The following is a 15534-nucleotide window of genomic DNA, read 5'->3' on the forward strand; positions in this document are numbered from 1 at the left end:
TTCGCAAATTGCGGGGATCTTTCTCCTTTACTCCAATGAAGGCTTTATTAGAGTGACAGAGAAAGATGCCCGCAATTTGCGAACTTCGACTTTCGCGGTTATAGTTCTGTACCTAATGCAGACCTGCCTAACATTAAGGCCATATAAACGTAATTGACAAACATCAGCGGCGGTATCATGGTCGCATTTTTATCACTTGTCATGTCATGCGTCACTTGCACTCACATGCTTGTTAGAACGTGACAGGCATAATGACAAATGATAAAAAACCGAACATCTTAGCCCTACAAACCAGCTATCATGGTCGCATTTTTATCACCTGTCATGTCATGCGTCTCTTTCGCACTTACAAACTTGTTAGAACCTGACAGGCATAATGACAGATGATAAAAAACCGACGATCTTAGCCCTACAGACCAGCTATCATGGTCGCATTTATATCACTGGTCATGTCATGCGTCACTTTCGCACTCACATATTTGTTAGAACGTGACAGCCATGGCACAGAATAAATAATAGTACTAGGTACAGAAGACACACTCTCTAACAAAACGCGTCTGTTACGATCAGCACAGATATGGCCGCTAGGTGGCGACAGCGCCACGCGCGGCTTACGGGTAGCCACCAAAATTGGTGTGGAACGGATGTACTTTTAGCTACCTGTAGCAAAGCGACGAAATCGCGGAGTGAGCCACGCCTGGCCATGGCGACAAATGATAAATAAAGAGCCGGCCATCTTAGCCCGACATATCTCACATACATCACGATAAAAGCACGACTATCGATAACAAGGAAACCAAATATGAGTATTCAGTAAATAGAGAGCGTATTGGTGTCGACGTGTCGCGATCACGAAGCTACCCACTCGGAGAGCAGCTGTTCGATTTTGACCCTGGCGGCCTTTAGCTCTGGCAGGTCTTTGTCGCTGGGAGGGTACATGTTCGCGCAGTGTGCTGTGCCTGGATTGGATTAAATGGATTGTTTTTGTAATAAGGTTTTGATACCACGACGGTGCTTGACATGGGTCAGGATACCCTGGTGACCTTAGTGAAGCCTACGGACACTTGCCCTTTAAGTTTAGTACTATCCTGGAGTTCCTTCATTCTTCATGAGAAAAGCTTAAGTGTAAAGCTTTGGATTCCTCCGAAAACGGTGCCGTCATATGACGGCCGTCATATAGCGGCCGCAAAAGAGGGCCGTCTTTACGGTGGCGACATGTGGAAAGTACCACGGCGTCATAACACACCGTCAGCCACCAAGGTCAAAGCGGCAAATTTGAAAAATATAGGCGCAATGGGATAACGTCCCATAGAAAATTTGAATTTCGCGCCTTTTCCTACTGACAAGATTTGCTTGATCATCTATAATTTACTTGGAGGATGAAATATCATCAGAAGAGGAAAATAATCGTAGTACGGAATCATTTATTCAAATCTCCCGTCATTTATTCAAAATGGCGTCACCGCTATCTAATAAAACGTTCACGAAACTATCGACACCGTCATGACGGCCGTCATCTTACGTTACGTTGACAATCAACGTAACGTAACGCCGTCTAGAAAACCGCGCCATCTTGTTTACATAGACAACGTTCTAGTGACGTCAGTCAACGGTATATAGCGGCCGTAATATGACGGCACCGTTTCCGGAGGAATCCAAAGCTTAAGGCCTGAGTGGACGCTCGAAGCGGATCGTTCGGCGGGGCGTGCAGCGTGGCGTCGGGCTCACAAGTAGTTTGAGCAGCGTGCACTAAGGCCGCTCCTATACGTTTGCATTTGTTTAACACGCACGCCTCGCCCCGCTGCACGCCCAACTCGAGCGTCCACTCAGGCCTTACACTAAAAGAGGAGTATAGTTTGTAGCTTTCTAATAGACCCCGAAGGCTAATCCTATTGTCTATTGTTCAGTAAAACCGCACGTGCTACTTACCTGCAAAAAAGGGTCCTAATTATTCTATTTGGCACCTGAGCGCGGGCTAGTCCGACGCTCAAAAAACCAGTGTAGGTGCGCTCTCCGATAACGCGCCTTTGTTACGCATCTCGATGACACATTTTAGACTGGTTCTGTAGCGTTCGACTCGCCGGCACTCGGTAACCGAAGTACCGATTTTTTATGCAGGTGGTTGTGGCACGTGGCACGAGCGGTTTTTCTTAACAATAGTAATAGTAATAGTAATAGTAATAGTAATTTATTTGCTTTAAATGTAGTACAATTGTGGTGTTACAATGGTTGAGTGAGCGTACATTCAGACTTTAATAAGTCATGCAAATTATTTCCTTAATAGCTAAATTATTTCTAAACTTATAATTACTATTTACATATGTAGCTTAAACATTAACGAAGATTACATGTAAACAGATAAGAAAGGAAAAGGCAAGAGAGAACCATCTATTTTCAATTTAAAAATAGAATTCAAAATAAATTAACATAATTTAGCAAGTTTATAATATAATAATTTAAAATATAATGAAATTCATAAAATAAAAAGATTTCAATATAAAAGGAGAATAATAACATTATAACAACAACCGTTAAATTGAATTAAAATACAAACTTTATAAGTAGGTTACAAAGAATGAAAATGTCAGAAATTTTAAATATACTTACAATTAAATCAATCAGTTAGAACAATAAGTCACTAATGAAATATATATTAAAATATACAAGGTTTTACTTAATAAATTAATTAGGTAAACTACTTTAATAGTCAGTTTGTACATTATCGCAATTTAAAAAGTCTTTTAAGCTGTAGTAACACTGTTGGGTCAGGTAGTCGTACAATTTGTTTTTAAATCTATTAAGGGGTAATTCTTTAATGTCCTCAGGCAGCTTATTGAATATTTTAATGCACATCGCGTAGCAGCAGCTACTTTTCATTTTTGTGTTAGTCTTTGGTAGGACTAATCTGTTGGGGTATCTTGTATTGAAGTGGGTTATTTCCCCCTTTTTTTTAAACATGTCGGGGTGCAATTTTACAAAGACACAGACTTCATATATATACAGTGAATGTACTGTTAACAACTTTAATTCAACAAATAAGTTTTTGCAAGATGTCCGCTGCGAGGTGCTACACATTGCCCTGATACACTTTTTTTGGGCTATAAAGGTACGATCTATATGCGGAGAATTGCCATAGAGCAATATTCCGTATCTTAAATTGGATACCACGAATCCGTGATATGCTTTAAGGACAGTGTTTTTATCAGATATTCTTGATAATCGCAATAAAACATATGAAAATTTATTAATGCTGGTACAGACTTTATCCACATGCATGCTCCATGTGCAACGGTCGTCTAGAACAATACCTAGAAACTTGGTGCTATCACATTCTGTTAAAGTTTGGTCATTATAAGTCAAAGTAAGTTCTTCTTTTTTACCCCGTTGATTAATAAATTGGATATATTTGGTTTTTTCGACATTGACTTGTAATCTGTTATCATTTAGCCATTTCATTATGGTAGCGATAGTTTCATTAATGACCTGGTTGTAATTGAGCGTTGAGGTATCAGATATGACAACAGATATGTCGTCTGCAAATAGTGTACACTCGTGTTCTGTAATCGCGGGCAGATCATTAATATATAACAGGAATAACAAGGGTCCTAAGATGGTTCCTTGAGGTACTCCTACTTTGTTGTTTTTTGTATCTGACCTGTATTGTTTTTGAATTTTATCAATGTCTAGATCTGTGATTTCTACTGTTTGACGTCGATTGCTTAGGTAACTCTCTAGCCATGAGTAGACCAAACCTCTTATGCCATATTTCTCGCATTTGTACAATAGAAGTTTATGAGAGACATGGTCAAACGCCTTACTCATATCAAAGAAAACTGCAACTGTATTGTCTCCTTTATCTACATTATCCACTATTTTATTAATTATGTTGAATGTAGCCAAAGTTGTCGACTTCCCTTTTTGGAAGCCATGTTGTTGATCACATAATATGTTACATTTGTCTAAGAAGCTCATTAGTCTAGTAAACATAGCTTTCTCTATTATTTTTGCAAATATAGGTATAAGGGTAATTGGTCTATAGTTACCTGGTTGTATTTTTTCCCCAGCTTTAAAAATAGGCTTTACGATAGACACTTTTAGCACTTCAGGGAATATGCCTTGTTCAAACATTAGGTTTATTAAGTGAGAAAGTATTGGAGCAATGATATCAGCTGTTAACTTTGTTATTTTTGTCGTAATCTCATCGTAGCCTACAGATTGAGTATTCTTAAGTTTTGTTATGATTTTCGCTACCTCTGTTGAATCAGTAGGAGAGAGAAACATGTTTGAATTGTTATGTTTTAGGACATGATTATATTGTCTTAAGTTTATGTCAGAGTTTGCGTTTTTATGAGTTATGCTAATGAAATAGTCATTGAATGCATTTGCAATATCTATTGGCTTATTTATTATTTTATTATTGTAATCAATTTCATTAATCTTTCTAGTTTTAAAACTATCACTCTGTTTTGTATCTAATTTAATTATGTCCCAGCTAGCCTTTGAAATATTCTTGGCATTATTTATGTAATTTCTGTTTGATATTTGCCTAGATGTATGCATACATTTTTTTAATATTTTATTATATTTATTATAGTTTGCTCTATCTTCAGGTGTTTTGTTTTTGTAGTACAGGTATAGTAGACAATAGGATTAGCCTTCGGGGTCTATTAGAAAGCTACAAACTATACATCGAACACTAACCGTGTATATAGATGGCCGGGGCGTTGTCCCGCGGCGTGGTGACGCCGAGCGCGTGCCACGGGTCGACGGAGCCCTGCACGAACACCACGCGGCTTATGCTGATGTCCAGCGAGCCATAGTAGTTGTTCGTCCAGGCGGCGGCGGCGTTCACGAAGTTTTTGTTGAACCTGACATATAAATAGCTGTTATAAAATTCTTCTTTGTGTACTGACGCGGTTATCTGACAGATGATACCTGTCAAATAGTGGAGATTTCGTCCGTTCATATTTTTCTAATACTACAATAAATTAAATCTTTTGATATTTACCAGTCGCTTTTCGGTGAAGGAAAACATCGTGAGGAAACCGGACTAATCCCAATAAGGGCCTAGTTTACCCTCTGGGTTGGAAGGTCAGATGGCAGTCCCATGAGCCGTGGCAAAATGCCGGGACAACGCGAGGAAGAAGAATACAACAAATTAAAACAATTCTCGTATTTTAGAGATTGTAGTAGGTATTTAAAATGCAATCGGTCTATGATTCAGGGTTATTCCTACTAGTTACCACTAAGTTGTTACCAGTGGTAACTACTGGGATTTTTTTCCCACCTTTTACCACTGGTAACTACTGGGAAAAATTATTCACAGTAGTTACCACCAACTCGGTTTAGTGGTAACTACTGGGAATTTTTATTCCCAGTAGTTACCACCAAAATTTTGTTATAGTTAAATACTAATGAAAACAGTATAAATTGTATAGTATAAATATAGAGTGATTTTGAATTACCTAATAAAATCACTTGAAAAATAATCTACATGGATTAATTAATTTATCCTTACATATAGTTTTTGTAATAGTACCGGCTAAACTTTCAATATTTTTGGTCACTTTTAAAGCAGTTTACTAAAACACTATCGACTTATAATTATTTATTAAATCACTCTATATTTATATTATCATTGATATAGTATAAAGAACTGGATACCCAATCAGCCGCCAAAAATGGCCCCACAAAAGTGATGTCAAAACAGATCATGCATTACTTTTTCGTTTAGTCTTGTTTGAAACGCTCAAATGTGAAGTTGTCAACAATTACGAAATGTGCCGTTAAAATATGTAAAAATAACAATGATAAAACAAGGAAAAAGGATGGAATGTATTTCTTTCGGTTAGTTCTTTGGATAGCATTACATAATTTATGTAATCTGGTGGTAATTTTATGGTTTTGAATAAATTAATTTGTTAGTACCAAAGAAGGGATGTTAAGGAACAAAAATCTAATGAGTCGATGTGAGGTCAATATTTTTTTATATTTTTATATGGAATTCATAAGAAATAATATTATGTTTAAATTCAAGATTTCCAAGAAAACCTATGCGACGTGCAAAGTGGACTGCTATTTAATTATAGCAAGAGATAGGGGTGATGCAGTTTTAAACAAGGCAAAACGGCACTTGTGTGTTCGGCCTATTTCCCTGTTTCCGACATATACACCACCAATAAGGGCTTATATCGACTAACTGTAAATGCTAAACCTCTCGGAACACAGTGACAACCACAGGATTTTTTTTATAAAGTATAGGTAGACTTTAAAAAAAAATCCAATCAGTATCTAAATGTCCCCGTGCACCCGCGCTATGAGTAAATGTAGATCTTAAATACACAGTTATTTAATAAGTAGAATTTATTTCAAGGAAATTAGTATTTAAAGACGTATACTTACGAATTAAAAATTTGATTTGTTTGAATTTGAACCACGAATTAATTTTATTTGAGCTCCCGATTAAATTAAATTTGTTTTATTTATTACTTCAATTGGTTTTCCTGTACAGTAATACATATTAAAGTGTACCAAAGTGACTCCATTCGTTCATTATTCTCGTTTGATGTTGTTTGACGTAAATATGTCACGTTTAGTGCCATCGGACTAAATTTTTTAACAGTGTTGGTACTTATGTTTGCAAATATGACACTTAATGCTTACGACATTAAGCTCTTTTCTGTACGAAACATTTATCTTGACTCAAAATTTACGTAAGCGTTTTTATCATCAATGCAAATGGTGCGAAACGTCATTGGGATCCACATTTCTTGACGTTTTTGTTCTGCTTTGTGTGTCTATTTCTTTTATATTAAGTCAGTGTATATTATACTATTTAAATACTGTTTTTATTAGAATTTAACTCTAACAAAATTTTGGTGGTAACTACTGGGAATAAAAATTGCCAGCCTAAGCTAAATAAACCATTAAACAGTACTAACTTCTTTCCGAATATGTCCTGGCACTGCTGAATATAGAAGTCCACAGGGAACTTGTCACCGAAAAATGGCGTGGTGCCCGTAGAGGTTTGGTAGAACCCGAACTCGGTGCACGTTTGATACATCCACTGGCGGGCTGGAACACACACCAAGCATTTGTGTCAGCTTCCAAATGTCTTAGTTTGCGGCTTTGCGCCTCTACAAAATACTTCGTATATAAACAGGAATCAGAATTTAGTTCAATCAAAACGTTTTTAGTGGGGGTTTGACTGAAGACACTGTAGGTCGATTCACAAGAGCTGGCACGATTGGAATGAATGAGTGATAAGTATTTATTATGTACTACCCGCCCCGGCTTTGCACGGGTTAACAAATTATACATAAACCTTCCTCTTGAATCACTCTATCTTTAAAAAAAACCGCACCTAAATCCGTTGCGTAGTTTTAAAGATCTAAGCATACATAGGGACAGACAGACAACGGGAAGCGACTTTGTTTTATACAATGAAGTGATTAACTAGTCATACCTCCTTCGTTGCTCCACGAGATGTTCCTGAGCTCCTGTATCATGTTGTCGTAACTGTAGTCCAGGCAGGTTTGGTTTTCCACCTCCAGTATCACGGAGTTGAAGTCGGCCAGTTTCATGTGTGATGACCGGGTGGTCTAGCTAACACCAACATATTTGTGATATTTATTATGTATCAACTATTCATACCTCCTTCGTTGCTCCACGAGATGTTCCTGAGCTCCTGTATCATGTTGTCGTAACTGTAGTCCAGGCAGGTTTGGTTCTCCACTTCTAGTATCACGGAGTTGAAGTCGGCCAACTTCATGTGTGATGGCCGAGCGGTCTCCTCCGTAAGCATGTTACATATCTGTAACGAGCAAATAGCAGGGGATCATTTGTCAAAAGCTTGTAACTTGTAATACAAGCGGATGTCACTTTTTGACAGCTTTTGTTAGAAAGGGACTTCCACTTGTATTACAAGTTACAAGCTTTTGAGAAACGGGCCCCAGGTAACAAATGTTATATAATCTGGGTGACCGAGTTGCATTTGGGCATTTTGAAACAAATGACGAGGTACTTAATTAGAACAATATGAGTCGAATGAATACAGTAATCGATGACTGTTTGAGATTTGTTACTAGATTGATTAATAAAGCCCTAATTTTTAGTGCAAAATATATACATCGTTAAAAAAAACGAATAAAAAAGCGCCTACATGGCATTAGAACTGCTGACACTTTCCTTAAAATATTGAAGATCAAATGAAGACAAGTGTATACTCCAGGCATTTTACGGACCTCGATTAAAGCAAAATAACTAAAACTTAAAATGTGCGGCAACAACAAGAACGTTTAGCACATTCACTGCCAAGAACCTAGGTGTGTTCATTTTGTATTTGAGATGAGGGGCTTGGCACTGAAACTTGGCACCCAAAACCTGTTGAATAAATTGAGTAGTTTGACTAAGGTTTAGTTTTAATTTCGTTTATAGTTAATTTTAATGTATTTTAAATGTAATGTTTGTAAGATTTACACCTATGATGCCGATGAATCATGACTGAAAAAAAAATTGAACATACAGACGTTTCTTAGTGTAAGTGTAAGGCCTGAGTGGACGCTCGAAGCGGAGCGTTCGGCGGGTTGTGCAGCGTGGCGTCGGGCTCACAAGTGATGTGAGCAGCGTGCACTAAGGCCGCTCCTATACGTTTGCATTTGTTTGACATCACTGACTTAATATAAAAGAAATAGACACACAAAGCAGAACAAAAACGTCAACAAATGTGGATCCCAATGACGTTTCGCACCATTTGCATTGATGATAAAAACGCTTACGTAAATTTTGAGTCAAGATAAATGTTTCGTACAGAAAAGAGCTTAATGTCGTAAGCATTAAGTGTCAAATTTGCAAACATAAGTACCAACACTGTTAAAAAATTTAGTCCGATGGCACTAAACGTAACGTATTTACGTCAAACAACGTCAAACGAGAATAATGAACGAATGGAGTCACTTTGGTACACTTTAATATGTATTACTGTACAGGAAAACCAATTGAAGTAATAAATAAAACAAATTTAATTTAATCGGGAGCTCAAATAAAATTAATTCGTGGTTCAAATTCAAACAAATTAAATTTTTAATTCGTATACGTCTTTAAATACTAATTTCCTTGAAATAAATTCTACTAATAAGTAGTACCAAATAACTGTGTATTTAAGATCTACATTTACTCATAGCACGGGTGCACGGGGACATTTAGGTACTGATTGTATTTTTTTTGTAAAGTCTACCTATACTTTATAAAAAAATCCTGTGGTCACTGTGTTCAGACAGGTTTAGCATTTACAATTAGTAGCCCTTATTGGTGGTGTATATGTCGGAAACAGGGAAATAGGCCGAACACACAAGTGCCGTTTTGCCTTGTTTAAAACTGCATCACTCCTATCTCTTGCTATAATTAAATTAAGTGGACTGCCACTTTGCACGTCGCATAGGTTTTCTTGGAAATCTTGAATTTAAACATAATATTATTCCTTATGAATTCCATATAAACATTATAAAAAAATATTGACCTCACATCGACTCATTAGATTTTTGTTCCTTGACATCCCTTCTTTGGTACTAACAAATTAATTTATTCAAAACCATAAAATTACCACCAGATTACATAAATTATGTAATGCTATCCAAAGAACTAACCGAAAGAAATACATTCCATCCTTTTTCCTTGTTTTATCATTGTTATTTTTACATATTTTAACGGCACATTTCGTAATTGTTGACAACTTCACATTTGAGCGTTTCAAACAAGACTAAACGAAAAAGTGATGCGTGATCTGTTTTGACATTACTTTTGTGGGGCCATTTTTGGCGGCTGATTGGGTATCCAGTTCTTTATACTATATCAATGTTTGACATGCACGCCGCACGCCCCGCCCCGCTGCACGCCCAACTCGAGCGTCCACTCAGGCCTTACACTTACAGTGTTAATAGTGACGTTCCTGTACTTGGGGTTGCTGCCGATGCGGTTGTCTTCGTTGTACTGCACGACGCCCGCGAAGTTGTTAGCCAGCGTGTCGTAGAAATTGTTCAAGTCGTTCGCTGTTGCTCGGTCGAAGGGTTGGCAGACTCTGCAAATGAGATAATTAGATATCATCATCATCTGAGGCATTATAGCCGCGGGTGGGCCTTAGCCTGGCCAAGCAAGTCTCTCCAGTCCGATCTATTTGTGGCCTTCCTTCTCCAACTTATCACTCCTAAGGGCCTGATGTCCTGGTATACGCCGTATAACCATCTGAGCTTGGGAAATGAGATAATTAGATAAGTTTAAATATATTTCCGAGTATGTACAAAATGTTGTACGCGGGGTTTAAAGAGCATAAGTTCCAGATAAAAACACTTATACTAAGTTATACTTGCTGCAATAGAACTATTGTTGTTTGTAGCAACAAAATTGTTGTTAGGACAATAAAATTGTCCCTTTAATCCAAAAAGCCCAAAATGTATATCTTTCAAACCATATTACAACAAATTTACACTTTTTTATTTTACAACAATATGGCCTCATAATCACTACATAGTATAAAACAAAGTCGCTTCCCGCTGTCTACCTGTCGGTCTGTATACTTAGATCTTTAAAACTACGCAACGGATTTTGATGCGGTTTTTTTTAGTAGATAGAGTGATTCAAGAGGAAGGTTTATGTAAAATTTATTAACCCGTGCGAAGCCGGGGCGGGTCGCTACTGTCGCTAGTTATAGTATATTAGACAATATAGGTACTTGAATTCGTGTTGAATAAGAGTGGGGTTGGTTTCCATCAGTTTAACGATTTCCGCATGGCCCTGTTTAACTTCGTAGGCGCAGTCGTCCTTCCCAGTTTTCTGTCGTAACGCATCGATCACGACTTCAAAGTATTCTGGAACAAGCAATTATTTAATGACTGAACGAACTTAGTAGTGTTATAGATCTTGATGTTATCAGCGCTAAAACATTGTCAGTGTTCTTAACATTACTTTATAGTTCTATCAGATCTCTTCATTTTTCTGCTCATACCTACCTGATTTAACTTACTCTACTCGTTTGGGACTAGTTATGGCAGTGTGACGTAGCTATAAAATCGACTTAACGGCGGGAACGATATGCTGAACGCTATCCGTCTAACTAGGTACTATAGCTTGCTTGAAGCAGTTGTAGTATGTGACGTATAGTCCGTAGATTTGAAGCTGGCCCCGATGCTTCCTGTATTGACAAAGGACCAAAACCAAAGGAGGAGGAGGTAAACCGGACCTGCGAAAAAAGGGTCGTATAATTCTAATTGGCACCTGAGCGCGGGCTAGTCCAACGCCTTATACCTACCTACAAAGTCAACTTTAGCCAGCAGCGGGCCGCTGGAGGAGACTGCGGCGTGCACCAAGTGCGGGTACTTGAGCCGGAGCCAGGCGGCCAGCGAGCCGGGGTACGAGCCGCCGAACGCTATCCATTTCACTCCTTTAGCCAACTTATACTTGTTGGTCATCGCGGGTATGAAGTAAGCCAAGTCGGCCAGCGCTTGCGACGATGATAAGTATTGCAAGTTCTTTACTGACATGTCCCTGAAAATATGAATGCAATATGTTGACGTATTTGTGTGCCATGTGGCGAAACATAGTGTTACTATATTTTATATGTAAGACCTACTGTTGTACATACCTATGTTTAACAAATAAATAATTTGGAATTTGGAATTTGGAATTTGGAACGTTCTCGAGTGCTACATGGAACAATTCTGTAACCTCGCTCGTGAGGATCTACCTATAAATGGGCCTAATACGCGTACATGAACGAAATGCCATAAATTTCTAATATTTTGGCTTGCCAAGGAGCCCAGGGTCATACTGTGTGTGACACAGACCCCAAGTAACCAAGGAACAAAAGCGAAGCCACATTGGGTCCACTGGGATGAGTTGATTAGGTACCATCGCCCACACTGTTAACCGACAGTTCGTAAACCTTATTATAAACAGCATAAGGTCCACCGATGGTCTGTTAAGAATGTTGCTGTTTGTACCCACGATAACTCTTGATACGATTAGGGACGGCTGGTAATAAATAAATCCAATATGTCAGTGACAGTTTTTCATATATCAATATAAATAAGAGATAAGAGAAAATTATGGCTCTACAAATAAGATCGTGTCAGATATTTTTGCGGTCTTCGAAGAGTAACATATTATTGCAGGTGACTGTACTTGATTATTGTTTCAAGTATTGTATGTATTTAAATAAATTAGGTATAGCTGGTCAATCAAATCTTGTCAGCAAAAAAAGGCGCGAAATTCAAATTTTCTTTGGGACGATATCCCTTCGCGCCTACATTTTTCAAATTTGCCGCCTTTTTCTACTGACAAGATCTGCTTGACCAAGTATATGTATTTTAATGATTCAGGTTTGTGACAGTGTTGTTTACCCATGGTACGGTAGGTATTTATGATAAGATAACCCTTGTTCTTGTTAGTTAACCAGACACAAATGGTTAGTTGTAGGAACTAACATAGACTAGGAATCCTCTAGACGGAGTTTAGAGCAATTATTTCATGAAACCGATGCTGCCAAAAATACTGGGGTGCGGGGGACGAGGTGAGCGAGTCCCATGCCGTGATTGGTCCGTTCAAAGACACGGACGTCACACAAATACACTTTGACTCGAAAATTTTTGATTTGCCGCCTTTTTAGGTTGAGCAAGCCAATGTTCCAAAAATATATTTACACGCCTCTAAGACTCCGACAATAAGATAGTGTACATATTTTTGGAATGTTGGCGTGTAAAGATGTTTGTGAACTCGATCGTGCCTAGTAGGTCGCTAACCATTATCCAAATGGTTTTTGACAATCTGGACAACTTATTACAAAGTACAAATTTATATTTATGTGACTGGCTAATTGATATTTGATCACCAATACACAATATGCTTTGTGGCATTACGTCCTACATACGCTATTATCTTCAACACATGGCACATGTGTAGGTATGTAAACATGATAAGAAAGCATTTAACTGTTCTTTTGTTATAAATTGTTAACTAGGGCAGAGATATGCCACATGCCTCAGCGGATTCCTTAACACCAGTTAATCATACATACATCACAAAGGCTGTGACTTCAGGCAAACTATCCGTTCCTAGAATTAATAACTACTACGGGGATAGAACACTTAGAAAAAGAATTCCATACTTACTCAATAGTTTGCCTGAAGCTATAAGACGCGAAAACAAGAAGTCCAAATTTAAATCTATGTTAAAAAAACATTACCATGATACATTGTAGTAATTAATTTACCTACTTTAAGTTACATTAAGTTACATATTAACCAGAGACTGATGACCCCACAGTCAAACTCATTGTTGAGTTTTGCGGGGCTATGATTATAGTTAATAATATCACTGTACTTTATTAATTAAATAATTAAATAATAAATAAATAACTGTAATAAGGAATTCCAAAGGCATAAGTATTTAAACATTTTGCGCATTTGTTGTATTAAATGTAGTGAATCATAAGATTTAGAAGAAGAAGTTGTAGAACTGAACAGACATTAGCAAAAATATCTTGCCCAATATTATTTGTAGACCCATAAGAACATTGTATTTCCTTTTCTTTGTGGCCAGGTCATCTAATTCAAGTTAATTTGTAAAATCAATTAATCATAGCCAATAAATGATTGATTCTCAAAGGATACAGTTATTTTTTATTTCTATTGGATTTACCAAAAACTAAAACAGTAGATTACTACTTCATACTTCCTAATGATTTTTAGTACCAGACGGTTCTCATCACCACACGGGATTGTTACGCTATTTAGGGTTCTAGCTAAATTGGTTGTTCCATACTTACGCTATGAAATGTCCGATTTAGCTAGATCCCTAAATGGCGTAACAATCACGGAGCATGACTGTACAAATACATTTCACAGAAATTCAAGATTATCACAAACTCTTTGCAAAAGTCAGTTCAAAGAGTGAAGCAGCGCCATAAAGACACAACCAGTTAATACCAATTAACCATAAATGTGAAGATTAGTTGGTAAAATGCTAATCAATGCACAAATTGACACATTTTCTCTAGTAGTAAAATATAGTAAATAATGTTACAACTGTTACAAGTCCAGAAATAGTAAGTGGTCTAACAATTACAGCACTCAAAGTTGTTGACATTTAAATTACAAATTAAATTTGTGTAATTTGGCACATATTTAGATTTCCACAATAACTATTTTTCACAGGACATAATATTTAAACTCAGTTAACAGTACTGAACCATATTTGTGTAAGATCGTAATATCCAATATTAATTGCACCTTGTATTTTTAACCAATTGTTTGATATCTATTGTAGTTAGTGGTCTAATCTAATATATTTAAAATAAATGTATATGCTTACTCAGTAGGATGACTTTCTCCATAATATCTATGTTCCAAATTGATGCAGAGAGCATTAAATTTCTTGGCATAGTCTATCCAAGCTCCTTGGACCATCCACTTGGGGTCTGCGGGGCCCTCACCCCCTATCATCAGGAAAACCGGACCAGGGTTTGAGAAGTCATAGAAGGTATCATTTACAAAATAGCGCTGAAACATTAGAACATCTAGAAATAGGTAATCAATAAAAATTACATAACTGTCTTGTTTTTTTTCAATGAAGCAGGGGCAGGGGCAAGCAAGTCTCCAAACTTTTTGACTATGGCTATGGACTTATTTTCTTGTAAAGCATACAAGAGTTAACAACAAAAATCCTGACATATGTCTATTTACCTCTTCATGCCTAAACAGCGTAGGTATTTAGAAGAAATTTGGTATAGAGATAGTTTAAGCCCCGAGGAAGAGCGGAAAATAGTTTTTAATAAATAAATCGTCATTCTACGCAGACGAATTCGCAGACACAATACAATATTACCCACAATTCTTAATAAATAAATGAAACATGAAGTTTACCTGCTTCCAAGTCCTCTGATCGGCTGGACTGAAATGGTCAAGCTTTTGCTTAAACCACTGCGCTTTGGGTAATTCCACATTTTTAACATTCGGTGCGCCCAAGTTACCACCTTTGTCACGTCCAAGGCGAAATCGCAGGGCACACGCCGCTTGGATAATAAGTATACTTATAAAGTAAATCAAACGCATGGTGATAATAAAAAAATACGAATATTTGTTGCTGCACGACGTTCCTTTGTTCAGTGTTTATCTGTCTGTTGATACGAAACGAAAATTATGAAAACATGAAACCGATAACCGCTTTTTTTTATGACAGTTGACGTTTTATGTGAGTTACCAGCCCGTCCGGCGCCCCCACAAAACCCTCCAAATGTACGGAAAAAATAAAGTACTATAGTTTGTCAAAGGACTGTCTCTTTTCAAACGTAGACAGAGATAATCATACTATCTTTGTCTTACACTAGTACTAGCACCCAAAAGAAAAGGATGAGTATAGTTTATTTTGTGTATGTGTGGACGCTAGATGAGATTGGCGCCAATTATTTTCCTGATCAAATCGGTCGATTTGCCTAGCTCGCCTGGACTCTACTATATATATATATATATATATATATATATATAT

The 15534-nt window shown here is 37.3% G+C and overlaps 1 protein-coding gene across 1 annotated transcript; it reads right to left on the bottom strand.

The window, feature by feature from the left end:
- Nucleotides 1-786: 786 nt before the first annotated feature.
- On the bottom strand, nt 787-15151 carry LOC134661890 (putative serine protease K12H4.7). Its single transcript, XM_063518116.1, has 9 exons — nt 14913-15151; nt 14362-14549; nt 11303-11538; nt 10727-10862; nt 9928-10075; nt 7654-7813; nt 6942-7074; nt 4702-4868; nt 787-959 (listed from the first exon to the last, which is right to left on the bottom strand). Exons 1-9 carry the CDS (start codon nt 15099-15101, stop codon nt 850-852), a joined length of 1467 nt encoding a protein of 488 aa, XP_063374186.1. The 5' UTR covers nt 15102-15151; the 3' UTR covers nt 787-849.
- Between the last annotated feature and the right edge of the window lie 383 nt (nt 15152-15534).

The sequence above is a fragment of the Cydia amplana genome, chromosome Z (assembly GCF_948474715.1).
Source record: "Cydia amplana chromosome Z, ilCydAmpl1.1, whole genome shotgun sequence".
In the NCBI taxonomy this organism is placed as follows: domain Eukaryota; kingdom Metazoa; phylum Arthropoda; class Insecta; order Lepidoptera; family Tortricidae; genus Cydia; species Cydia amplana.

Coding starts and splice junctions, on each gene's coding strand:
- LOC134661890 (XM_063518116.1), bottom strand. CDS start 15,101: ATGCGTTTGATTTACTTTATAAGTATACTTATTATCCAAGCGGCGTGT. Junction 11,539..14,361: donor GGAGAAAGTCATCCTACTGA/GTAAGCATATAC, acceptor TCATATTTTCAG/GGACATGTCAGTAAAGAACT. Junction 4,869..6,941: donor CAGGACATATTCGGAAAGAA/GTTAGTACTGTT, acceptor TTTATATGTCAG/GTTCAACAAAAACTTCGTGA.